General features: G+C 45.9%; 2 protein-coding genes across 2 annotated transcripts; both read left to right on the forward strand.

Annotated features, from left to right (window-relative positions):
* The first annotated feature begins 918 nt into the window (after nt 1-918).
* Nucleotides 919-3,937, forward strand: LOC123466501. The gene has a single exon (XM_045173284.1). The coding sequence runs from the start codon at nt 2,110-2,112 to the stop codon at nt 3,814-3,816; it is 1,707 nt and encodes a 568-aa protein (XP_045029219.1). The 5' UTR covers nt 919-2,109; the 3' UTR covers nt 3,817-3,937.
* Nucleotides 3,938-4,607: 670 nt separating this feature from the next.
* Nucleotides 4,608-14,351, forward strand: LOC116920572. Its single transcript, XM_032926715.2, is given in 1 exon segment — nt 4,608-14,351. A coding segment is annotated over 1 exon segment (3,006 nt). The 5' UTR covers nt 4,608-6,248; the 3' UTR covers nt 9,255-14,351.
* Nucleotides 14,352-26,980: the final 12,629 nt, after the last annotated feature.

Genomic DNA, 26,980 nt, shown 5'->3' on the forward strand with positions numbered 1-26,980 from the left:
GAGAGGACATAAAAGTTCAGTGCTGCACATTGGACGACCCTCGTGGGACAATTAGCCGTTTACAACCGAACAGCCTAGGTCAAGATCCTCCAACGAAAGTTCACTAACTCTACAACACCCTGACGAATGGCGGAGAAATGAGTATTTAAGGACCTCGAAAACGAACGTCAAGCATCCATTCCTTCCCCAACAAACACACAGCAAACATGTCTACTCCCCAAATCATCTCGGATGAAGACTGGAGTCTCATCGAGGACATCTGGAGGATGGAAACGTCGCTCAACGACACCGTTGAGCTGGACGATACCATCACGGAGGACGACGAGACCGTCAGCCTCCCAGAAACCCGCTCCCTTTCCGCGGAGTTGGGGCATTACGTTTCCGATGATGCTCTGGATGAGTACTTCGTGAACCGGAACGCTCTTCCGAGCATAACCAGCCATTTGGATGGAACTCCCAACTGGGAGAACATCTTCGCCCTGGACCGCTACGTGGGGCGGCTAACCCAACCGGGTGGAGATAGCGAGCGGAGATGGACACCATTCGGCCTCCCCCCAGCAGCGTGGCCACCGGCCTCCTACAGTCGGATGTCCACGATGGACCTACAGCTGCCGAGAGCAACTCCATCACCGGGACTGTTCATGGCCCCCACACGTCCAGGCATAAACCACAGGGAGCTCTTCCTTATGTTACTTTTTTTAGTGCTAGCTTTTGTTTTATACACTATGTATGTGTTATAACTATGTAACACAAAAAAAAAATAAATAAATGTTTTTCTCGCTTTTTCAATAAAAAAATAAATAAATAAATAAAAAACTTTGTCAATTGTATACCAAAAAAACAAAAAAAACAAAAAAAAAAAAAAAAAAAAAAAAAAAAATACAAAAAAAAACTAAACAAAACAAACAAAACAAAAAACACAAGAAAAAAAAAATAAAATAATAAAATAAAAAACAAAACCCAAAAAAAAAAAAAAATAAAATAAATAAAAATAATAATAAGAATAATAATAATAAATAAATAAATACTTATAATAATAACTGGATTGTTTTTCGGGAGACACTGTTAATGCTGCATAAACTCCTGAGAGTCCGTATCGGCCATCATATAGGATGCGCCCGATAAACGCGGATGAAACTAGCAATAAAATTGTAGTTGATACGCTAAGTCTAAGCTCGTCTACCGTTTTCCCCATCTCCTTGCTCTATATCACCCTTGCTCATTCTGCCTTTACCCAACTTCCACCCCGTAAAATTTTTGCCGTACATATATCTCGGGGAAACGCCCCAGGCAACCATATGGTGCGCCCTCTATGATATTTTCACCCCTTTTATTCATATAGCCATATAGCACTCCCCTTGTATTCCTTTTTCCCACTCCTACGGTAAACGAAAAATCAACCTGCCATATTTCCATAATAACCTTCCGTGACACGACTGTCACGTAGACTGTTCCCCACCCCTTCATACTATAGGATGCTTCCGATAAAAACGGATGAGGCTCCAACAGCTATACGATTCAATAGGCTACATTTTCAGCCATCCGATACTATAACCCGCCCAACCCCACTCCTTACCCCTCTGCACGCTCCTGCAATAGTGAATCGCTTTTCTTCGTGTAAACCCCTCAATAAACGAACTCCCACCACAACCACCTCCCTCCCCCCCACAATTTAGGATGTCGGGAATAAAGCCGGATACAAACAGCGTATGCAAACGTACGTTGCGGCAGTCCATTTCGCCATCTCTCACTTCTCCCTCCATCTTCATCTTACTTCCCCCCATTGCCCCCCTGCGACAACGCCATGTTTCCCCCTGTAGCTCCCCTTATCCGACCATCGACCCCTAATACTTATTACCCCATATAAGATAGGATGTTTTAGATACAGATAGATAATAATATTAATATACGGCCATATGCCATTGCTCTCCACATATATGTCCATCCCCCCCAAAACCCTATAAGCGTATAAAAAAAAAAAACAAAAAAAAACAAACAAACAAACAAACAAACAAAAACAAAAACAAAAACAAAACAAAACAAAAAAAAAACATTTACTGCCTGGAAATACGGTAGTAAATCAAGGTGTTTTTATGATTACCACAGATAATGCCGACCCTCGTCACGCTACTCCTACTGCTCTCCTCAACCAATGCATTCCAGACCACGACATGCGACTGCAACAAACCAAGCGGAGTCGGACTCCTCCAATTTTCCGATGGCTCCTGCGAACCTGCCACACGCAGTTCGAATACGAAAGTCGACTATCGAGTCATGACCGACAAAAAGGCAGCTTTTAACTTCCCGGGATACATCTGTGGTAGATGGAAATCAATTAAGCATATCACGATCAATTTCGTAGGACAAGTTATTACCGTTCCGGAACGCATCGCCATGGAAACGTCGGCGGTAGAGTGTGATATAATGAGACAATCGAGGCGATGCAACGAGAGCCCAATGATGAAATCAGAAAACAAATGGATATTTAACCAAGAACCGGAGGACTTCGGTTATTGGCTAAGAACCACCACTGTGGTTACAGTCAACTGTATGTTAGAAGAAGTCGTCCTTTCCCGAATTGACGAAGGAGACATGATAAACACGCCACTAGGAAAAACCAACGTATCTCATGGATCTCTATCCCATAACCATTTAACATTATTTTGGATCGACACCTACGGAAAACCAACTGATATCGTAATCCGACAATTAGAGAAAGGCGTGGGATTCTGGTACGAATCTTCAACGAACGGGACTTGGATCCTCCAAGACGACTCCAAACAGTTGGACTTTCACGTACGGTTGACGTCACGCTGCCAAACCGTGAAATGCGACAAAAACATAGACAGTTGGACCGTGATCGGAGACAACCATTTGTTCATCATTAAATACCCATTGGGACCGTCCGCAGTTACCGTACCATCCATCATCAAGGATATTGTGACAAAAAGAAAGGACCCTTTAGATATCAACATCCGACAAAACGCAAGAATCCAGTATTTAGAGGACGCCGCCATCCGTCACGAAAATGAACTTATCCGCGTCATTCAGAGCATGCAGTGTGACCAACGACGTGCTAAACACGCACAAGCCGTGTCAACCGCCCAATACAATGGATGGCTGGCAGCCGCACAGCTGGGTCTTCGGCAATGCATCAAACTGATCGCCACCGGAAACATCGTCTCAGCCCTACAATGCACCCCTACAACAGTAAATTTCACGACGGATACAACCACTTGTGGACCTCAACCGCGGTTCAACAATTTCACCATTGGCCGGTCCGGTTGGGAACTCACTGCTTTCACGCCATGCTACTGGGCTGGAGGTATCGTGAATTTTAACGACAAACCTCACGCCTATCGCAATAACACGTGGCAACCGGTCGAAGCATCCGTCGTCATCCCACAGCGTGATTTGGCTGACGCTTTCCGATATCAAGACGTCAACTTCTTCGAATATCAACATCAAACCAATCCCGCTTATACGGAAGCCCTCATTAGCCCAATGGATATAATGGCCGATATCACAGCCTCCATGAACGAACATTCCCTGACTGTCCCCAATCAAATTACAGGGACATCGGCTATCGTCGTATCCGCAGCCGAGAAAGCAGGTCTCGGAACCTTTACCAATTGGTTCGAGAATTTTAAAGTCTACTCATTTATCATCCTGCTCATCGCTATTTTCCTACTGATCGCTCGTGTTTGTTACGCCCTCGGATTTTGTGGTTTGATATGGAAATGTTGCTGTAAGCCCCCACGTCCTCCCCCTAAGGCGGTTTACCAGTCGAGAAGCAGCCGACCCACAGGTCCCTGAATTTTCTTTTGGATTGCGGGACGCAATCTAGTATGACGGGGAGCGATGTAACGAAACGCCAAGCGAAGCCCCTTCTTGCCCCTTTTATTTTTGCTCAATTAAACTAAGACCTTATTTCTTAAACTCCCCTTAACTTAATACCCCACTAGTTGACCTAGTTATTAGACTTTCTAGAAAATATAACAAGCGGAGAGAACAAGTCTCGGCACGCCCGTTATAAATAGAAACTTTTATGATTTGTCCAAAGCCGCCCAAAACGGCCTTAACCTGCCGTAGCTAAAAATAGATATATTTTTGTCTGTTGGGAATTGCCCGAAACGGCCCGAAACTGCCCGGCCTATTTTTAACAATCGTCCAAATTCGCCCGATACCGCTTGAATTTGTCCGCCTATACCTCTTCGTGACGTCCAAATTCGCCCGATACCACCCGATTTTGTCCGCCTATACCTTAACATTGTCCCGTATGTCCCCCACGGGATGATAACTAACATATAAAAAGCCACCGCAAACTCCCAAAAGGCAGTCAGATCTACTCTGCCTGCTCCGTGTGCCAACTTAGGCCTCTGCAGCTCTCCCGCCGAGCCCGCTACCGTAACTCTTGCAAGCCGCAGAATAAGTACCCTTTAAGTAATCACTAAGTAGCTGATTGACTATTACTTTATTACGTCTATGCCTTGAAGTTAGTACCCATTGGTAACCTTAAAGTGTCATGAGTCTTCTTCCCTCAATTTACGAGCTTGTTTAATTATTCTACGTCTACCTGTTGCAAATCGGTTTATAATACACGGCTTTTTATTTATTGCGTGCATGTTGTTTTATGCTTGCTAAGTATACAAAACATTGTGAGTAAAGACGCCACATTAAATTAAACTTTTCCGTATTGGAGACAACATGACAACGTCGTGTACTCCTTTACAGATACATAATCGCGGCTAGTATGCAACTCACTTCTGTTCCAAGCTCCGGCGTCATTTCAAGGCTAATAAAATTCTGGGAGTGGTCCATTCTGTTAGTGCTGCTACGTAAACCGGACATGTCATTACTCGGGTTAGGAGTGTACATTCCAAATAACGGCATCGTAATTTCAATCGCAGCGCGGGTGAGAGTCGGCGCTAAGCCCGGGATACCCCAGACCGGTGCCTCTGACCCGTCGGCCATGGCGAGAAACTGTTCTCCAACTTCACGTTCGGGCACAGTATAATTGATACCATCATGATCAGAAAGCATCCTGGTCATTGACCCCATCCGTTGACTGCAAACCGCCACCTGCGCCGCATCAGTAATTAATTCAAAGGCGCGATGAATTAAACGCGCCTCTTCTAACAAGAAAAGACCAGGCAACTGAATTCGAAAATCTGGTAAATTCCTGGGAGCCAAATTTGCATAAACGGCTGCTAGAGAATTGATTAATCCAGTGTTACAGGTCGCCAGGACGGAAGGGTCCAATCCATGCGTTCCTCTCTTCACGATTTTCGTCACTCCAACAATTTCGCTATCATAATCGCCAATTAAAACATAATCACGTTTCGCCCGATTAAGCGTCTCGATGAGTATCTTTCTGATGACGTCTTTAAAATCATTAACATTCATATTCTCTCCCTGCGGGGCATCCTCAATCAAAACCACCATTTGCAAAGAGTTAAAAACTTTGAGTCGTAGGTGAGTTGGGATACCCTTCACAAGTCTAGGAATATCATAATCAGTAACTAATGTGTTTAGGAGGCACTACTACCGAGAGTGGGAATAACATCCGTCGTCACATGACTCATACTGTGCGTACCTTTTTCGAACATTATCCGGAGGTAATTGCTAATATCTTGCTCTCCCGCGCAAAACGCTGGCGAAGCATTGACGAAGCCTTCCTTCAACGGAGCGGTTCCTTCATTATTGACTGTGGGATTGCCCTGCATATTCGTGAAAATTGAGGCCAATCGCACTTCAAGAAAAGCAACAATGCAATTTTCATTCTATGAGATTTTTAATACCTGCTGTAACGGCTAGATCAATAGCCTTTAGCCGTGTAGAATAACACGTAATGGAAGCAACAGCGTCCTGTAGTCTAGAGCTCGAACAAAGGGCAATACATTAGAGTATCGGGTAGTACCGCCGAGAGGGTATAAAGAGAATCCAAATCGAACCACTCGGGGCAGTCTCTGTAATTCCTTTCTGAAAGTTGTACGCAAATACACAGTCTACTCTCACGCCCTCGTTACATGGTGGAGATTCAAACGGTAAGCAAAAACAAACTTCTATCTGAAAAACATCCCGGGCTTGTCTAATTGGTCAGTAAGAGGCGCGTTGCGTTTAGAGACCTTTGCGAGAAACTCAGCCGGTCTCGCACCTTAAATTGCTGAGACATAAGGTTACGGACGCAACTTCCTGACTAAATAGAAGGAACCCAGGGTAAGAAAGTGAGAAAAAGAGGGAAGTGAATGAGTGGACAGGAGAACAGGAGCAGCAAGCGAGTACAAGGTATCGCAGCATCACCACCGTTACGTCTGGTGACAAGAAGAAACAAGATACCGAACAGAGGCGAAGAAGAAGAAGAGGTAGACTGTAGAACCACAGACGAAAACAGCCTTAGGCGCAAGTGCGGTTTCAACGGCCAGGCTGGCAAGAGACAGCCACCCAACAGCCAAGGAGCAGCAGAGAGCGCAGAAACCGACGCAAGAGCAGCACAGAGGCACAGCAGCAAAGTCGAAGACCACAAAGGATGAAACAGCAGATTCACAGATCGGAGTCAAGTAGAACGTAAGTGGGAGTCACCACAGACATCCACCAGACAACCAACTCCGAGAAGGCCCGTAGACGAAGAAGGAGACCGCTCAAGCCAAGGATCCCGACCATCGTTGACGTGGGACACCTCGGACCTCACAGGACACCCGCAAGAAGAAACCCTGCCCCATAGCCCAACAGTATCTCAAGAAAACGAAGTATTCGCAGATCAAGACCTTTTTTCCCCAGTACAGAACGCGGAGTTTCAACCGGAAGATGAAAGAGACGAAGACGAGCTATATACACCACGAAGACTCTGGAACGAAAAGAGAGCCGAATACCAAGCAGCGACAGGCGACACCGACCTAAGCTACCGACAGCTTTCGTCAGAGTCCGACGACGAATCAGACGGCGCCGAGGGTACAGTTGGCCTACTCACAAGCTTCAACTATACAACACCAACCACCAGAACAGCAACAGGAAACCGAACTCTGACACCAACGCAGCCGGAAAATAACCCGACACCAGCGAACACACCAACAACAGGAAGACCGTCACCCCAACACCCCACTCAACACACACGACACCCGACCCTACCAACAGTTCGGAACCCCCCGACGACAAACATGGCCGCCGGACTTCTCAAGTTCAAGGCACCCCCTGTCTTCTCAGGCAAAGGAGGAGAAGACGCCACCGACTGGATGGATCGATACGAGATACTGGCAGACTACAGCCGGTGGGCCGACGCAGACAAACGAGCAAACTTCGGCATTTACCTCGAAGGACCAGCAAGACAGTGGTTCCAATGCCTGACACCACCCAACGGGTGGGGAGACACTGCGGCAGTAGCAGCCACCCAACAACAGGCCGGGACACCGGCGATAAGTGGAATGCGTTTCATCTTCATAAAAGAATCCCTACAAGATAGCTATGCCGGATATCAAGAGAGGAAACTTCGGAACCGCAAACAAGGCATAAACGAACCTGCCGCAAAATACTACTACGAGATAATAAACTTATGCCGATTGATGGACCCTAACATGTCCGAAGAGGCAAAACTACACCACCTCTACGAAGGACTAAAACCTACATTGGTGGAGAAAATTTGGGTCCTACAACCCAAAACTTGCATCGACTTCCTAGCAGCGGTAAGGAGACACACCGAAGCAGCCGAACTAGCATGCAACAAAAGATGGCCCGTCCACATGCTAGCAGAAGAAAGGGAGAGAGAAGAGGAAACAAGAGTCGCAGCAGCAACCAGCAGAGATAACGAGGAACCCTCACTCAAGCAACTTCTAGACGTCGTGCAACAACTACAAGGAGAAATAGTCGCTATGAAGAAACGCGGGGGAAGGAAGGGGAGGAGCCGAGCAGACAACGGGACAACACAAAGCCAGAATGAAGCAACACCCCCTCAAAGGACAGCAGACGGACGGCCAACCTGTTTCTACTGCAAAGCCGAGGGGCACATTAAGAGATACTGCCCGAAAAAGAAAGAAGACGACGACAGACGTAACAACACGACCGTCGCAATGATCAGCACATCAGACGAAGAAGATGACAAGGAGATACCCCTGCTACAAATCGACGCGGGACAACTGCTGACAGAAGAAGTGACAATTGGAACCAACGACACGGAAAAAAAGACCGAAGCGGTAATCGATACAGTAGCAGCGGTATCGATCATATCCCCCAAACTAACAGCAGAAATGGCCCTAGAATTCAAGACCTGGGGCGGGCCACAAATCGTAATGGTAAACGGACAGCGGACACCCCCCTTAGGAAGAGTGGAGTTGACAATAACCATTGGGACGACAACAGTCCAAGCGAAGGTGCTAGTACTGCAGATGGGAGGGATCAACCTACTCTTAGGCAACGACGTGCTGAGACGTTTTAAAAAACTGGAGATCGAATACGGCAAGGGGAAACCAAAGATGCGGTTCGGTGATCTACCAGTACGGATGGCAATCGAAGACGAAACACCAACACCGGCCACAAAGATAGTAGCAAAGAGCGGGGCAAGAATCCCAGCAAGATCCATGGCGGCCGTGGAGATAGAACAAATTGAAGCGACAAAACCAACAGTAGACGGCTGCCCCTGGATGATAGAACCAGCAACCAACCGCACATCAGGACCGACCCCAGGAAGAGCCCAAATGCCTGGCGACCGAACAACGGTATGGGTCATGAAGAAAAACCTGGAAAACAGATCAGTTTACATCCACAAGAAAATGGTACTAGGACACAGAACCGAAGTGGCCGGAATAGACACAGAAATACATGCCACAGGCAGAGCCAACGGACCCAGAACATTAAACACCGAGCTTGATAAAGGCACCACAAATATCCTTGACTTCACACCCAGCATAAACCAGGAGTTGCTGGCAGAGGAGAGGAAGGAGTTCGAGGACACACTACGAGACAACTCCGACTGTTTCGCGAGGGAAGGCGAGCGCCTAGGACGTTGCAACGTCGCAGAGCACGAAATCCAGCTAACACCCAACGCCAGACCCATCTACCAGACCCAACGCCCGGCGTCGTGGAAGGAACAAGCCATCCACAAGGAACTGACACTGGACATGCTGAAGAAAGGTGTGATTGAAGAAGCCACCAGGCCATGGAGCACGAGGACACTATTGATTCAAAAAAAGGACGGAAGCTGGAGATTTTGCCTTGACTTCCGCCCATTGAACAATGTTACAATATTGTCACGGGTAATCTAGTTCAGTACACTCGATGATGAAAACCACTTGTAAAAAGCACCGTAATGCTGGCCAACGTCACGGCACAGAACAAGACGGTGGCCTTCCCCATTGGCTAACTACACTAATTGTCTCAGACACTACACTAACTTAACCAATGGTGCCCTAGTGGAACTAACACATTGACACAAGCAAGAGATTAACTCACACACCAGAGAAGAGAAAACTAACATCCACTCAGTGTGGTTAGCAGACGAGAGAAATGCGAGAGAGATCTGGACTAAATCTAAGGACGCCAAGCGACACAAGGCAATCTAGTGCTCATCTGGTAAGCAAAAGTAAGGCGAACAGGACGGGACGTGACATTTCCCCCTCTTACGAAAAATGATCGTCCCGATCATCGAATATAGAGGATGCGACTGAAAAGCAAATGATCTTAGTTCCCATTTTTTTTTGATTTTTACCCAACCTCCGAAATTATTATGAACTTAAACCAGCTTAAACTAAGTGCACATCTAACTTAACATACACGCACACAGGAAGACACATCTTCCCCGGAAGCTTCCGTAAACTGTTGGAAGGAACCATCTTCCAAACTCTCTCACGCGCACACAGGATCCTCACAGTGAAGACCCCTGTCGTGGCGGTCCAACGACAACAGTCTCACTCTGCCGTGACGGTCCAACCTCTCTACGACACAACAAAACCAAATCAGTCCAAGAAGCCAAACATACATGATACACGTTAAATCGGCCACACAACAAATCACACAATTTAACTACAAATCAAGTCGAGTTGGGGACTTCAATCCTTGGCGAGAGCGGAGAACATGACCGCCCACTCTTTCGTCTCTTAATCCAGTTGTTGATGAAGCGTCTTTTTCGCAATGCTGCTCTTGATCCACAGCTCGAGATTGCTGATCACACCACCGCACCACTTTAGGCGACTTTTCTTTCACTTGATTTTCCGATGTCTGCTTTTTCTTGATAATTGAAACGGGTGTCTTGACTACAGGTGATTTAACACTCACTTTTCCACTCGGCGCACTATGCCTAAACGGCTTTAGATGAGACACATGAACACAATCTTGATTCTTATTTTTCCCATATAGCGGCTCCACGATATAGATGAGGTCGCTTACCCGACGTACTATACGGTAGGGGTCAAAGTAACGATGAAGAAACTTCGTTGCGCGTCCTTTTTTTCGAATGGGGCGATAAACAAGCACCGGATCGCCTACAGTAAACTTCACTTGCCGGTGGCGGCGATCATACCGTTTCTTCTGTCTTGACTGAACAATCGCCATCCTTTTCTTCACCTTTTCACGAATAGCGGAGAGGTTCGTCGTCAGCGTACGGGCACGGTCACTGGAGTCACCAACATCTAAATCTTTTTTTGGATTATTTCCCAACGCAACATCAATCGGTAGTACGGCTTCTCGCCGATATAAGAAAAAGAATGGGCTAAACCCAGTCGACTCCTGGCGACTCGTATTGTAGGCGAAGGTGACGAAATCAATGAACCCATCCCAATCATTATGGAGTGAATTTACGTACATGGAGAGCATTTCCGCAAAGGTATGGTTGTACTGCTCGACCAACCCATTACACTGAGGATGATACGCAGCCGTAACCAAGTGATTAGTCTGCAAGGCTTTAAAAAGCTTCTCAGAAAAGTTAGCCGTCAAACAATTTCCGCGATCGGAGATTAGGGACACAGGTGCCCCATGTTGGAGGACTACATTCCGTACAAAGAAGTCGACGACTTCTTTAGAGAGTAGAAACGAGTAATTTGACGTCGCATTCCCGGCCAGTAATATCGCTGTTGGATTTTATACGTCGTGCACGTCACTCCCAGGTGCCCAACGGTGACGTCACTATGGCAGGCTAAAAGCACTTGTTCGACGAGGCTTTTGGGGAGACAGAGTTGATACGATACCACCCCAGCACGAATTCGATGACGATAAAGGACATCCCCCCTCAGCTCATGGGGTTGAATCAATTTTTTAATCCGGAGAGTGGGCGCTGTGTCTTTCATTCCCCTTAAGATGCCTTCCCACCACAAAGATTCCCGTTGGTCCGACCCAATATCCATCGCACCCGCGACCACAGTGACATTCAGGAGGGGAATCTCCTTTTCTTTCTCGGGACAACCCGTTGGAGCCCGTGACAACCCGTCTGCATCCGAGTGGAGGTGCCCGCTATGGTGCACTATTTCAATATCAAGGTCTTAGAGCTGAAGGCTCCACCGCGCAAGCCTCCCAGACAAATCCCGTTTCTTCAATAGCCAGCAAATAGAATGATGATCCGTCTCTTATCTTTAGCCCCCAGATGTAGGATCGAAATTTACGGACGGACCAGACGAGGGCGAGACGCTCTTTCTCGGATACTGAATAATTAATTTCCGGGTCGCTCAAAAGGCGGCTCGCATACGCAATGACGTGTTCTTCATCTCCGTGTTTTTGTACAAGGACGGCCCCCACCCCATAATTACTGGCATCGCAATGGATTTCCATTGGCAAATCGTACCGTGGGTGGGCCAAGGTTGGAGGGGAAATCAGGATGGTTTTCATAGCCTCAAAGCTACGCTGGTGCTCTTCCCCCCAGGAGAAACGTTGGTTCTTTTTGGTCATATTCGAGAGAAGTCGGGCCACGACAGCGAAATTAGGGACGAATCTCCGGTAATAAGAACAAAGACCAAGGAAGCTTTGTACTTCTTTAACATTCCGCGGAACCGGGAAATCACGCACGGCGGAGATCTTTTCAGGATCTGGAGAGATCCCTTCGCCACTAATAATAAAGCCCAAGACTTTAAGGGATTGCTCTAGGAATGAACACTTTGACAACTTCAATTTCAACCCCGCCCGTTCAATACGTTGGAGGACCGATTACAGACGCTCTAGATGTTGAGATACGGTGGGTGCGAAGACGACAATGTCGTCTAGATAGACAAGGCATGAGTTCCATTTGATACCAGCTAAGACAACATCCATCATTCGTTGGAACGTTGCCGGCGCATTTGTTAACCCGAACGGCATCACTTTGAACTCAAACAGCCCATCCGCGGTGATAGAAAGCGGTTTTAGCCCGATCCTGCTCGTCGACCTCGACCTGCCAGTACCCCGCCTGCATGTCTAGGATGGAGAAATGGTGTGATGGTGAGAATGGTGTGATTTTTCGTGACTGGAGGATCTTCTATTTTTTCAGTTGTTGTGGGAGGTGTTGTTGAATTGCTTATTAATTCAGTTGTTGTTGTTGTCGTCATAGTTGTCGTTGATGATAGTGCAGTGGACGTGGTTTCAGTTGTAGTTGATGGCAATGTAGGTTCAGTACTTGGAGTTGTAGTTGTTGGCTTGCATGGTGTCCAGAGACCAATGTCCTTTCGTACTTTCCCTTAAGCGTTGATGTAGTGCAGGGCTCTCCCGTACTCCTTGTTGTTGTTGGCCACCACACTGTCATCTCCTGACACTGCCATCTGCGAACACAGTTTCTCTCCTGCCTCCCGGAGCGCTTCCTCCACCTTCTCCCGCACTCTGTCAGCCCTGGTCGCGTCCTCGGTGTTAATGTCTCCTTCTGTGATGACGCCATCCGCTTCAAGCTGCCTGCCTATCAGGTTCTTGGCGTTAATGAACGTGTTACACACGTACGTCACGTTCTGACCTGAGCCTCTGAAATCTTCTCTTCCAATTAGGTCCATCACCATTCCGGTCTGAAGGGCAAGGGACGAGAGCCAGAACATTTCGGTAGCATAGGGTGTAAATGCTATTTATGAGAGCTCGGTGTCTTGGGTCCTCTGCGTATTCCTCAATGAGGAGTTCATCGGCCAGGTCATCTGAGTGGACTGAGGTGTCAAAGCCCCTAACGTCTGCATTCCAATAAAAGCTGCCATGGTCTCTTAGGTCTTCCAGGACATAACCCAGGTAGTTCACTCCCAGCCCTGACACCCCAAATCCAGTGTTTTCTCTTTTTGCCCATCCGTCTTCATTCAAAAATCCTAGGGCCTCGAACTCTAAGAATATGCTCCCTAACCACATGTACCAAATAACGCGGCTTCCTTTTGCGTTGCCAAATTCTCGGGGTCTCTTCTCCCGCTTTCCCATTGTATTGTACATGCACAGCCTACATTCTCCCCTGAGATGCAGTTCTCTTTCCTCGTCAACAATCTTCCAGAATCTAGGGTTGGCCAAAGCCTTGTTTCCGCTTTCCCACATTAGGGTGTCGTTCCAGGCTCCAACCGCCGCGTCGTTGCGGAGTTTCTTGAGGAACTCCTCCTTGGTGCAGATTCTAGGCTTCAGTCCCTTCTTGCTGGCGCGTTCCCACATCCATTTGGCGATAGTCTTGGAAATCACACGAGCTCCAAGAGGTCTGGGTGGGACCCACGTGTCGACTTTCTCCGTAAAGAGCTTCTGTATCATTCTGGGGCTGATATCGGTCATTGAGTATTGGTTTACGGCATGATCTTCAGCCCAGGGTCCGAAAACGTAATTGATCACTCCATTGATGTAACTTCCCCCTCCCCTCAGTGGCCTTATGGCGTATGACCCAAAGTACTTCCATGTCCAGTAGGGGTTTTGGGCATCAACATGCCATGAATTCCTAAAGGTGTTCATGACGTGGTTGACTCTGGTGACTACGCTTGGGTGAGCCATCGGTGGAGGTGTGACGGTTGATGGGTGTCTCGTGCCTTTCTGAAGAACTGGTGGCTCTCTGTGGTAGGTCATGTTTGCCTTACCGCACATCCTCGCAATCAGTACATGAATCAACTGATTGACGCTCCTGGGTATGTTTCCGGTGGCCATACTCGTATAGTACATTTCATGGGTGGTATTTAGTAATCCGAAAGGGCGTTCGATTGGACTATCTGGTTTCTCCTGACGTAGCGTGATCTGTTCCGCTATACAGTTGAGTGTTTGGTATTCCTTGATGGCGTACCATTTACCTTCTCCTGTAGGAGTGGCTGTGAAACTGAGTCCCGTCGATCCGGTTTGCATGTTAATGTCGCCACATTTTTTATCGTTGACCATCCGCCAGCATTCCAAAGGGGTGATTAGTATTGTTTCTTGGGAGTAAACTGTATCGAAGGATCCGATCCAGAACGATCCGGTTATTTTCTTTGTTTTAGTCCACTGTCAACATGTCCATCCTTTCCAAGTGGCTGCTGGTTTTTGCTTGGTTACTAAGGTGTAAGTAGTTGGTATCCTTGGTAAGTGTTGTGTTTCTGGTTTTTCATTGTCACAGTAGTAAGGCAATTCGAAGTCTAGGATTCCTCGTATTTTCATGTTGTTACAATCGCAGACGGATGCGTAGATAGGGTAAGTAGGGTTAAGTGAATGAAGGAGACAAAGAAGGAAGAGTAATGTCTGCATCTGTGAAAAATGAAAATGTTTAGTAATCTGGTCCTTGATATCGTCTTCGTAGGTTGTATTGGTGATTCGTTATAGGATCGTTTCGGATTTGGTTACGGTAAAGGTTGGGTATTGTGTGGTTTGTTTGTTCTTTTGGTTCTCCTTCGTTCCTGCGTGGTTTGATGTTCATCTTTACTGGATTTATCAGCTGCTGCTTCCTTGGTCGGCCTGGTCGGCGTTGGTGAATTACTGGTCGTCGTTGGGCTTTAACATTTTCTGGTAGGTTTTGTAGTATTTCTTCTTCCTTAGTTGTTTCTTTCTTTCTTGGTATGTGAAGTTTGAGACGGTTGGTATGTACGACAGATTTCAGTTTTTTGTTTTCAGTGTGCTGGATCTCGTAGTTGAGATCCGAGAAGCTTCTTGAAATTTGAAATGGTCCGTTCCATCGATTTAGGAATTTTCCTGCTGCTGGTGGCGCTTTCAGTAATACGTAGTCACCTATGTTGTATTTAATAATTTTCGTGGTTACGTCGTAGTATTTTTTCTGTCTTGTTTGGGATTTGAAGAGATGTTCTCTTGCCAGTTTTTGAGCTTTTTCCCATTGCTGTGAATACACCATACTAGTATCTTCATAGGTCTCGTATCTTCTGTTAATCTTGATATCATTGGGCATTATTGGTTCTCGTCCGAAGAATAGAAAGAATGGTGTTTCTTGAGTTGAAGCTTGTTTTTGCTGTGTTGTAAGCAAAAGTAACGAATGGAAGGTATTTGTCTCAGTTAGCAGGCTGGTCTGAGACAACAAGCTAACATGTCACAGAGAGTTCGATTGAACCTCTCAACTAATCCATCAGTTTGTGGATGATAGGCCGTAGTCCTTATTTGTTTGACTTTGAATAGTTTACACACCTCTTGTATTAGACTGGATAGAAAGTTAGTACCTTGGTCTGTTAGAACTACTTCTGGAGATCCATATTTAGTAAATATTTTATTAACTAAAACCTTCGCAATTGTTTGGGCAGTTTGATTTCTCATTGGAACTGTAAAAACAAACCTAATGGCATAATCTGAAATAACTAATATATATCTGTATCCCTTAGCGCTTTCTTGAATTTGTCCCACTATATCCATAGCGATCCTTTCCCATACTCCATCAGCTAAAGGCAAAGGGTGCAATGGTGCTTTACTTCCACCTACCGCTTTTCTTTTATTACATATCAAACAACTTTTAACGTATTCTATTACGGCGGTACGCATGCATGGCCATGTGTACTGTCTTTGAAGTCTAGCCAACGTTTTTCCTACCCCTAAATGTCCTGCCAATATGTGATCGTGATTTTCCTTTAAAATTTGTGGCACCAGTCTTACTGGCGTTACAATACTTCCTCTGATATCTACTAATAATCCTTTTTCGTTTATTTTAAATTTATTTTTAACGTCCTTACTTAGATTGGCCTTTGCCATTTCTTTTAATATTGTTCGGCAATACTCATCTTTGTGTTCGAGTTCTATCCATTTTTCCGTGTCCTTGGACTGATTACTTTCCGTTTCAAAAATTACTTGTTTTGTTCTAGTTTCCTTGGTTTCGTTTTTTACTTCTGGTTTCTCTTTTGTACCTGTTGACCTTGTTTCTACTTTCGCTAGCGGCACTATTGGGGTGCGACTAAGTGTGTCAGCATTTTGGTGTGACTTTCCTGGTCGGTACCCAATAATGATATCAAATTCTTGGATCTTAAGAGCCCATCGAGCTAATCTTCCTGCTGGTTCTGTCTTACTCTAGCCATTCTAAAGGTCTATGATCTGTAAATACGGTAAACTTACGCCCGTATAGGTACGTCCTAAACACGTCGATGGCGTGGATTATTGCGTATGCCTCTTTCTCTGTGGTTGACCACTTGGCCTCGCGGTCGTTCAGATGTTTAGAGGTATAGGCTATGACGACTTCTACGCCGTCTGATTTACGAAGGTCCTGTCCGTCGGACTCCGTTAAATCCGCTGATTGAGGTGAAGGTTGTATTTGAGCCAAGACTGCTCCTATTCCATATCCTGAAGCATCCGTGTAGATGATAAATTCTCGAGAAAAATCCGGATAACCTAGAACAGGTCTAATGATGAGACAGTTCTTAACACATTCAAAGGCGTCCCTTTGTTCCTCCCCCCATTTCCATTCAGCTGACTTTCTAGTGAGCGCAGTTAGTGGATGGGCTTTATCAGCAAAAGCCCGAATGAATTTTCTGTAGTAGCTGGCTAGACCTAAAAATGAGCTCAATTCTTTTACGTTTTTGGGAGCGGGATATTTAATAATCGCGTCTAATTTCTTTGTACTTGGTGTTATTCCTTTCCCGGATACGATGTAACCTAAATAATCTAATTCTTCTTTAAAAATTTCGCACTTCTATCTTTTCAACTTTAAACCCGCTTGTTTAAGGAGTCTAAAAACTGCTTCCAAGTGTGTCACATGATCAGTTATTGAATTACTGAACACTATGATGTCATCTAGGTAAACCAATGCGAATTTGTACAATACCGTTTTCAAGATGTTATTCATTGCTCTTTGGAAAGTGCTGGGAGCATTTGTTAAACCAAATAGCATCCGATTAAATTCGTATTGGCCAAATTCACAAATGAAAGCTGTTTTGTGTTTATCACTTTCTTCTATTTCTATTTTCCAGTAGTCGCTCAGTAAGTCCAATATTGAAAAATAAACCGATCCGCACAACGCGTCAATTGTGTCATCTATCCTAGGTAGAGGGTACTTATCCTTAACAGTGATGTTGTTCAAAGCTCTGTAGTCGATGCACATTCGCATCTCTCCATCTTTTTTAGGTACCATTACTATGGCTGCAGCAAAAGGACTGTGGCTTTCTCTTAATATTTTGTTACTTAGCATTACCTCTATTTTAGTCTTAACAACAAGTTTTAGGGATTCGGGTGTTCTTCGTAGTCTTTGATTAATGGGAGCGTTATGGCCTATGTTGATGTGATGTTTCACTTGTGTAGCTAGACCCAAGTCGGATTCTTGGTCTGCGAAAAGATCTTCGTGTTTCTTTAGTAAAATTTCAATTTTAGTTTGTATGTCGTCTGATACATTGAGTGCTTGTTCTTCTCTTTCAGCAATCTTAGCTATCTGCTTAGTTTTATTATTAAAGTCTAATTGAGTGAAGGATTCTAAATTACGATAATCTTGTTGTGTAAGATCTTTTTCTTCTCTATCAATTGAGATTAGTGGTATATGGATGCCGGCTTTGCTAAATGTTACGCTATAAATGGGCATGGTATTATTTCCAAAATTATGTTCTACTCCAAAGTGATCATAATATATTTGACGATTTCTAGTGTTAATCTTCACATTGTTGTTAGATAAGAAATCTAATCCTAAGATGCATTGTTCATTTAAGTTGTTCATAATATAAAAGTGATTGTTAATAATATGGTTATCATTGATAATAACTGAAAATTCAAATTTCCCTATCGATTTAAGTTCTTGTCCCGACACCGTTCTAAAAATAGGAGGATTCGCATTTTCTACTTGTTTTAAGTTCTCATTACACTCTAGAGTATCCAATATTTTACTGGATACTAAACTAGCGGCTGCGCCCGTGTCCACTAAAGCTATGATTTCCTTATTAAAAATTCTAACGGGAATACGTATCAGTTTTGGAATTTCTACTTCTACATCTGATCCTCAAGTGTATGTTAGTTTGGGAGTTACGGATTGGTTTTATGGTGTTTATCGGGGACCTTGGTTGTTGGTACGTGCCATATCTGTCCAACATTCTCTTGCAATATGTCCTCTTCGGTTACACTTGTAGCAGGTTATTTCTCGATTTTCACTGGTTCGAGGGTTGTTGCTAGTGTGCTGTTGCTGCTGTGGATGTTAGTTGCTGTTATAACGTGCTTGTTGTCTGTAGTTGTTTGGTCCGTTGTAGTTCCCTGTCGGTTGGGGTAGTCGTTCCGATATGAGGGACGTTGGTGAGATGGAAATCTGGTTTGCCTGTATCCTGAAGGATTATAATTTCTTCGTCCTGACGAATTGTAATCTCTGAGGTAAAGACTGTTGTCTCTGTTTCTACTTAGACTTCTTTCTCGACTTGATTCTCGGCTATTATGACTGTCAGCAAATCGCACTCGCGAATCACGTGGTCTTGAGTAAGGTTCACTTGGGCGTGGTCTTCTGTTTTCGTATTGGTCAGTTGCAGCTATGGTAACGTCGTTTTCCTGTGGAATCCACGTTTTGTATTAGTACATTTTAATTCTGACAGAGCTTCTGATAATTTTTGCTCAATTAGTTTGATTTTATCGTCTTGTTGTTTTTCGTGATGCGTCATCCCTGCTATAACAGCTGACATCTCCTTGTCGTCTGTAGCTTCTTTTGTGTGTAGAATTTTTTTAGAAATGAAAAATGGTTTACATAATGCATCAAAGTCTTTTGTGTTTTCTGGCATTCGTAGATAAAGTTCTGCTTTATACTTTGGTAGTAATCCTTGTAGTAGGATTTTGCTTTTTTCTGTGACCCCTCATCTTTTTCACTTTGTTTTGTAATTGTCCTTCAATAATAGTTTGGTTATGGTCAGCCCTTTCTTCTTTACCAGCGATGGTATCGTAAAGATTATTTAACCTTGACACAAAAGCTCTGCAGTTTTCTTCCGGTTTTTGAGTTAATTTTGCAAGTTTTTTCTCCAGCGTAGCTAAGTCGTAGGTGTCTTGAAATCTTGTTATTAGTGCTTCTTTCCAATCCTGGTAATTTAGATCATCGCCTTCTTCCTCAGCGTAGTTTTCATGCCATTCGAAGGCTTCGCCTTTCAATCGGTCAGAGAAGAAACGTATCTTTTGATTGTCGTCCCATTCGTTGTTTCGTGCTACGTGTTCGGCGCCGCGTAGCCACTCTGATATTAGTTTATCAGTGCTTTTTCCTTTAAAGATTGGGATTGCCTTTTTGTCTTTTCTGGAGAATAGCTCTCCTAGGGCCTTCACTATTGACTTAGTGAAGTACCTGTTCACTTTCTTTGCGTCTTCGTCGTCCTGCTCAGTTGCTGGAATATCGTCATCCTTGGGATTTTTCTTGCGGGTATTCGCGAACGTTTTTTCCGAAGTGTCCTCGTCGTCGTGTGTTACGCCCATGTCGAGCTTCTTTTTTAGCTGTTGATTTTCTTGCTCCAGATAGATGATTTTGTTTTGTTTAAGTGTTCTATTTGCGTTTTGAGGTTTTCTATTGTTTGTTCAAAATCATTTGTTTGTTCTATTTCCAGCTCGTAGTGGAGTGATTTGTCTCCACTGTCTGTCGGCAAGGTCAGTTCGTTTATATCTCCCACTAGTTTGGTTATTTCTCCTGGTTCGTCCTCGTCTAACCTTGAGTCGTTGAAGTCTTCAGTCTCGATGAATTTAACTTGAAGTTTTTTGTATTCTTTCACCCGGTTTTTTAGAAATGTTATTTGATTTTCTTGTCCTCGTACCTGATCTTGTAGTTCTTGAAGGTCTTTTTCAAGGTTCTTGTTCTTCGAAGTAAAATCTTGCAAGTTTTTCTTTAAATTGATTTTCTCTGCTGAAGCCTTGTCGAGTCTGTCTGCCAAAACTTTTATCTCTTTCTGGAGCTGCTCTGCTGTTTCCGATACTTGTTTTATCTGGTTTTCTGCAGTGCTTAGTTTCTGGATTAGTCTGGTCTTCTCACCTTCAAGTTTGCTAATTATTTCTTGCCCTTCGGTCTCGACAGCTGCGTTGTTTTCCTCTTTTCTTTTGAGAAGATTCTGCAATTGGCTCTCGGTTGCTAAGGTGGCTTCAAGGTTTTGTTCTAGGTCAGCGATTCGGGAATTGGCTTTTTCAAGGGAGTTTTTCAGAGCCTCGTTGTTTTCTTGAAGTTGCTCTAACGAACTGCTTAAAGTGTATTTGGAACTTTTTGCCTTCTTTTTATTATTCTCCAATTGTTTTTTCGCGTTTGAAAGTTCAAATTTTAGCGTAGATATCGGCTTTTTATCTTCAATTAGTGCAATTACTGACTCTTTATGCAATACACTGATCATACCGAACAAAAATTCTTTTTCCTTTCCGTGCAATGTGTGTAGCTGTTGGAGTAAACTATCGAGTGTTCTGGTGTTCCCACCTTGTGCGACTATATCGTCTTTGAGTGTTTTAGTAGCATTTGCAATGGTTTCTGCCGTTACACCATCTGTTACTTTTAAAGTTTGTTCTAGAAGGTAATAAGTGTAAAAATGCAGCAAATTTTGCGTCGCCTGACTTGCTTCTTGTTTCTGTGTTTGTAACTGTTGGATATTTTCAGTTGTTGAGATTGTCTGGTATGATTTACTTTTTTCTAAGTCTTGCTTAAATTCTAAGTCTATTAAGGTCTTCCAATGGTCCAAAAATTGTTCTCGATGGTGACTTAGGTTTGGGTCTTGGTCGGTTAAATCAGATTCTTGTAGTACGGGGTATACAGGTAGTAGTTTGTTCTCGTTGAGAGCAGTTTTTTGTATAGGTGAATCAAACGGCATTCGCTTACCTCGATGATGTTCCGATGTCGGTTGCTTGGAGACATGGTGATAGAAGCGTAGAACACTTGCAGCTGGCGAATGAAGCACAGATCAGAAACTTTTCTTCAAGAGTCTCGTTGTTATTCTTGCAGTCTCGTTGGGACCTCCAAATGTAATAGTTTCTAGACTGTGCATTTGCCAGTAAACTAACTCTACTTAAGACGATACAACCATGCACTTATATACCAAAAGATGGAAGGTTAAGAAGGGAGGGGTTTACAATAACTTTTACTTTTATCATAAACTATTATCCTCAGGGAAGGTTGCATTCGTGACGACCTTCTTGCTGGGTGGGGCTGCTGTTGCTGGGAGGAGTTGCTGCGGTCTATTACACAAGGATCTACTTACCGACATAAGTCGATGACGTCGTAAAAGTATTCTATCCCCGACTCCTCTATCCCCTGCTTCCTCTGCCGTAGCCTAGCCTCTTGATAGCGACTGTAATGTTGCGCCTGAAATTCCGCGAGGAATCTTGTTCGCAACCCTGGCACCGCCGGGACAGCTGCCACTCCCGGTGCCGCTACTACGGCTGGCGTGTCCTGCCAATCGGCGACCGCTCCTAAGCAGAGAAACCATTTTCGTGCGGCACCATCCAAATGCATCACAAAATTTTCCAATTTTTCGTTGGGCCCCCATCGGTTGTACTCTCGTAACGCTCCAACCAATCGGCCGCATCCTCCTCCTTTTTCCCGTAGAAAATTGGAAGAGACCGATTCTTTAACTGAGGCGCCAGTGCCCGCTGGGCCATTGCTAACGGTGGCAAGGGGGAAGGGACACTGCTAATAGAAGATTCGCTGCTTGGCTCGTCGTCGTCACTAGAAGTCTCTACGGGCGAATCTTCTGAGGAATCGCCTGGACCTCTCCAACCCTGGAAGTTTGAACCTAAATCTTCGCTGGTCTCTTCTTCTGAGGGTCTCGAATCCGCCAAAATCTCGCGCAAATAGCCCGAGTCCCACTGCAGGGATTCGGCGACTGTTCTATCTATTGCACTCTCTACTAATTCGCCTCTACTGGCCGACTTGCTGTCTAGAGAAAGTGGGTACGTCGACGCTCGTTCTCTCCCAGCTACTTCCTCACAGGTGCTCCCCGACTCCACTACCGATTGCTCTCCGATCCCACTATCCCGTGGTTTCTGCTGAGCTCGCCACCGTTGGTAGTTACACACCACCTGGGTATTTGCACCTGCGCTTACAACCGGGTTAAAGGATTCGGCTCCCCGACTCAAAATTGAAGGATCGGCCCCGGATGAGGTCTAAGTCCCGGCGTCTACAAAAACCCCCGTCGGAACCTTCGGCCTTACCCCCAAATCCCTCACTTGCTCTTCGCCTTCCCTAAATCCCCTTACGGGTGACGCTGAAATCCCCCTTATCCTTTTACTCTGCCTAAGTTGACCAAAATTCATCTTCCCCCTTAACCGAAATTCAACGACTCTCCGGTCTCAAGGTACTCCCCGTACACCTATTTTTAAATTACACAGAACAAGATCATTCCGGTGGTGAAAGCAAACAGATGGGCAAGATGTTCGGCCGGGACTGTGGTCCTATGCCCAAGCAATTTAAGGTAACCGTACCCGCTGGTCACACTTCCCAAGGACCTCTCAACAGAACCCAATTCCTAGCTCCTTACTCCACTTTTCACTTTAACGGAAACAACCGGTTTGTCTTACCTTGTTCTAGCAGGCAGGTGTACCCTGCATCTCCACCATGTAACGAGCGATCCCAGGAGTTACTTGTTTATTTCAGATTGTGATCCACACGGTCAACCGCACAAGGCACAACACTCAAAGAATAACACCAAAAAGAGGAAAACTGCTTACACTAAGGAAAGGAACGAAGAAGATTAAACAAAACGCTAACACGACTAACACACAACTGCTGACTCTACTGAGTGCCCCCGATTTAGTCTCTGCTCGGGTTTTTAATGGATCACATCTTCCATCCATTCAACGCTAAAGCGATTGGAAGCTGTAAGATGACCATTTCCGACGGATAGCGAGTCTCTCCGTTACATCTATAACGGAGGGTGAGAACAGACGTTGAAGCTCTCTCTCACGCTCCTCCTCGTATTTCTTGGGCATAACAAGAAACCGTTCGCTACAATATGACGTTTTCACATCTGCTTTCGTCGTTTCATACCAGTCTCTAAACTTCACTTCACTATTGTTTTGCGAGAACAATGACGCGCAAAGCTCTGCGTTGCTCGCTGCTAGCCTAACTGCACTTTTATTGCTGACTCTATAAAGGCACATGGCTGTAACCAAAACAGGGTCCATATAAAAGCATTATTCCAATGCAAGGTTATACAACACTGAAATCAGATGTACTGTTTTTGAATAATTTCCAAATGCTGAAAGTGCAAGTGGATTGATTTTGGGAGTGTATTTCAATTCTAAAGCCTTAGATGCAAACATCAAACAAATTCTTTTGTAAGAGTACTGATTGGGGTCAAGTTCGCCTTTGACAATGATGATAGTGTTAAGCATCCTCCCTCTCGGGTGAATGACTTTACGGATTAAGACGAATGTATATTGTAACAGTAAGTTGTATTGACGGTTCACAAGACTAAGACTGGGGCGGTAAATGTTTTTTTTTCGCCCACAAGATCGTGTAGCGGTCTGGCGATTTTCGCGAATCCGTCGATAAATCTTCTATAGTACGAACACATGCCTAGGAACGCCCTTATGTTCTTCACTTTTGCCGCTCTGGAACCATCCACCGGAGGGTGCGGGAAGTCTCTCACTGCCTGCACTTGCTTCGGATCCGGTAACACCCCATTTTTATCCACGATATGTCCCAACGCCCGTAGTTGTGGCTGGGCGAACGTACATTTTTCCAACTTCACTTTTAGATTTGCCCCTCTCAGACGTCCCAGTACCCCGCGCAGTCCTTGCACGTGTTCGTCCAACGACCGAGAGTACACTACAATATCGTCCAGATAAACTAGACACGTTGTCCATCTGAGACCACTTAATACCACGTCCATCATTCTTTGAAAAGTTCCGGGTGCTGAACACAGCCCCATTGCCATCACCTTAAATTGGTATAGCCCATCCGCTGTGACGAACGCCGTTTTCGGACGGTCACCTTCCTTAATGGGCACTTGCCAGTATCCTGACTGCAAATCCATGATTGAAAAGAACGCCGCACCCTCCAATCGTGCCAGAGTCTCCTCTATCCTCGGCAGCGGATACACATCACTTATCGTCACTGCATTTAGGCGCCGGTAATCAACACAAAATCTCCACGTCCCGTCCTTCTTTCTGACCAGGACCACTGCCGCTCCCCATGGGCTGTTCGAGGGTTCGATAACTCCTGCTTTCTCCATTTCCTTGCACTGAGCTTCTATAATGATTCTCTCCTTCCATGCCCGCGCATGGGGTGATTGTCGAATTGGTTTTGCTTCCCCGGTATCTATTGTATGCTCTGCTGCCGTACACAGTCCTAGTTGGTCTCCGGGCCACGAAAAACAGTCGCCATATTCCACTAACACTTCTCGGATCTTTTCTCTGTCTGTCGGCGTTACTCCTTCTCCAATCCTGCTTTCAAATTCGTGCTCCCGAAACGCTTTCTTCTCTGCCCCTGCTGTCGCGACGGCTACTGGCGAGTCTCCCTCCTTGATTTCGGTCACTGGCTCGATTATTCCTAACACCGTCCCCTCTTCGATCCATTGTTGGTGATCCGATAAGTTGGTTATCGCCATCTGTCCGATTGTTCCCATGCCGCTAACCAGGACCTTTCCCGTCGACACCCTTTTCGTCCTCTGCAATGCTTGGGATGGTTCCACCAGTGCACTTTCGCCAAACCCTTTCAAATCTAGTGGTTGAGTTGCGACCACTTTCATCGATCGGGGTGGGACCCAGCATCCTTTCTGGACTACTAGTTTCGGTGCTTCCTCCATCATCTCCTCCCCCAGTGCTCCGAGGGCAATGTCTCCAATGAAGATCCCCGGTAGCGCCCCAATCTTCATCCGCGTTCCAAGTTTCTCCAACATGTCCTTCCCCAGAAGTAAGTCGATGTCGCCGTCCAGAACCAAAGCCTCCCCCTCGACGGTCATCTTCCCATCCGATACTAACATCCTTGCGGCTCCTCCCGGTTGAATCTTCTTGCCGTCAACTGATACTAGACGATTTGCGCGCCATAGTGTCACTGTTATCCCTAGTTCCCTCACTAATTTGGGCGAACACACGGACACTACCGCCCCTGTGTCTATCACGGCAGCCACCCGTTTTCCCCAGCACAACACATCCAGTACTACCATCCTCTGGATGTCGATCTTCAGAATTGGCCATGCTAGCACCTCCGGGTCTCCATGCTCTGTCCCTACTAGACCAATTACTTGCTTACCCTCTCCAGCGAATCGCACCTGCTGATGCTGTTTTTGTTGTGGTGCCCCCCTCCTCGCTGGGAGCTCGGGCAGTCGCGACGTATGTGTCCTATCCCTTCACACCCGTAGCACACGACCTTTCCGTCCTGCGTCCGACCCCTCAGGCCTCCCTGACCGTTTTCTCTTGTTGGACACTCTCTCCCGATGTGCCCCTCCGTCTTACATCTGCTGCAGATAGGTTTCCCATCCGAAGTCCATTTCAGTATCGATCGGTTATCCGACCGATACTCTTGACTCTCCGCTCTTTCTCCTTGCTGTGCGGCGCTGCCCTGATGCGTTCCTTGATGCCACGGCTCCCATTAGTCCCTCTAGCAATTTTTCCATTCGATCCATTCTCTCATCTCCCGTCGTTGGTGTTTGTTTTCCGACCACGCCCATCGCCCATTCCTCGTGTCTTGCTCGGGACGTCATTTCCTGATACCGCTTAATTTCTTGAAGGAATTCGTCACACGAGTTGGGTTTCAAACTCCAGAGCTTCTCTAGTAAACTTGGCTTGAGTCCTCTCCATAGGTGCGCCAATTTCGTAGCTTCGGTCATATTCGGGTCTACTCTGCGGCATAAATCCAGGATGTCGTAAAAATACTCGATCGTGGATTCCTCGATTCCTTGTTTGCGTTCTCTCAGATTCGCTTCATTGAATCGATTCTGATTGACTGGCTTGAATTGCTCCAACAGCTGTGTTTTAACTCCGGGTACAATTGGCGGTCCTGCAACATCCTCCCATTCGGCTGCTAGTTGTCCCGCGGCCTCTTTGTATGAGTACCACTTCTGCGCTGCCCCGGACAGCGATAGCTCCACGTGGTCGCGAAGTTCTTCATCTCCCCATCGATTATATCTCCCGATTCTTTCGTATCGATGCATCCACTGCACGACGTCTTCCCCGTCCTTCCCCCCGAAGGTGGGTGGGGATTGGAATTTTATCTGTGCGGCCATCGCGTGCCTTGCGCTCACTTGCTGTTGAGCTGTCATGAATCCCCGGATGTAGCTACTGATATTCGATGATTTTCTTCTCAAATCCGTGAAATCCCACTCTGGCTGCTCTTCTTCGTGTTCTCCCGATCCTTCTTCCTCTTCGGCGTCCTCCCACCGCTCCGTTTCCTCCTCACTGAATGTGAGATGATACTCCTGCCGAACGGATGCCGGTCGCTGCCCCTGTTGGGGTTCGTTAGCCCCTTCCTCTATTTCTCCTCGCTCTTCCGTTCCGCTTTCCCTCAGCGGTCGACTGCGCGTCCTCGCCCGCCCCTGGGATGCACTCCCGATCTCGGGTATCCCCCAACTACCCCTTGCCACGAACCGTCCCCGAGCGTCTCGGATTCTCTCCCCGCTCCTTACGTCCTCCTCTCCTATCATCTACTTCCCGCAATCCTCGCACCGCTTGTTTCTTGCCGAACTTTTCGGCTCCCGGTTCACTTCCCCGCTTCTTGCCGTAAACTTCGGCTCACGGTTTACTTTCCCGATTCTTGCCGTAAACTTCGGCTCACGGTTACTTCTCCGCTTCT

The sequence above is a fragment of the Daphnia magna genome, linkage group LG4, assembly GCF_020631705.1.
Source record: "Daphnia magna isolate NIES linkage group LG4, ASM2063170v1.1, whole genome shotgun sequence".
In the NCBI taxonomy this organism is placed as follows: Eukaryota; Metazoa; Arthropoda; class Branchiopoda; order Diplostraca; family Daphniidae; genus Daphnia; species Daphnia magna.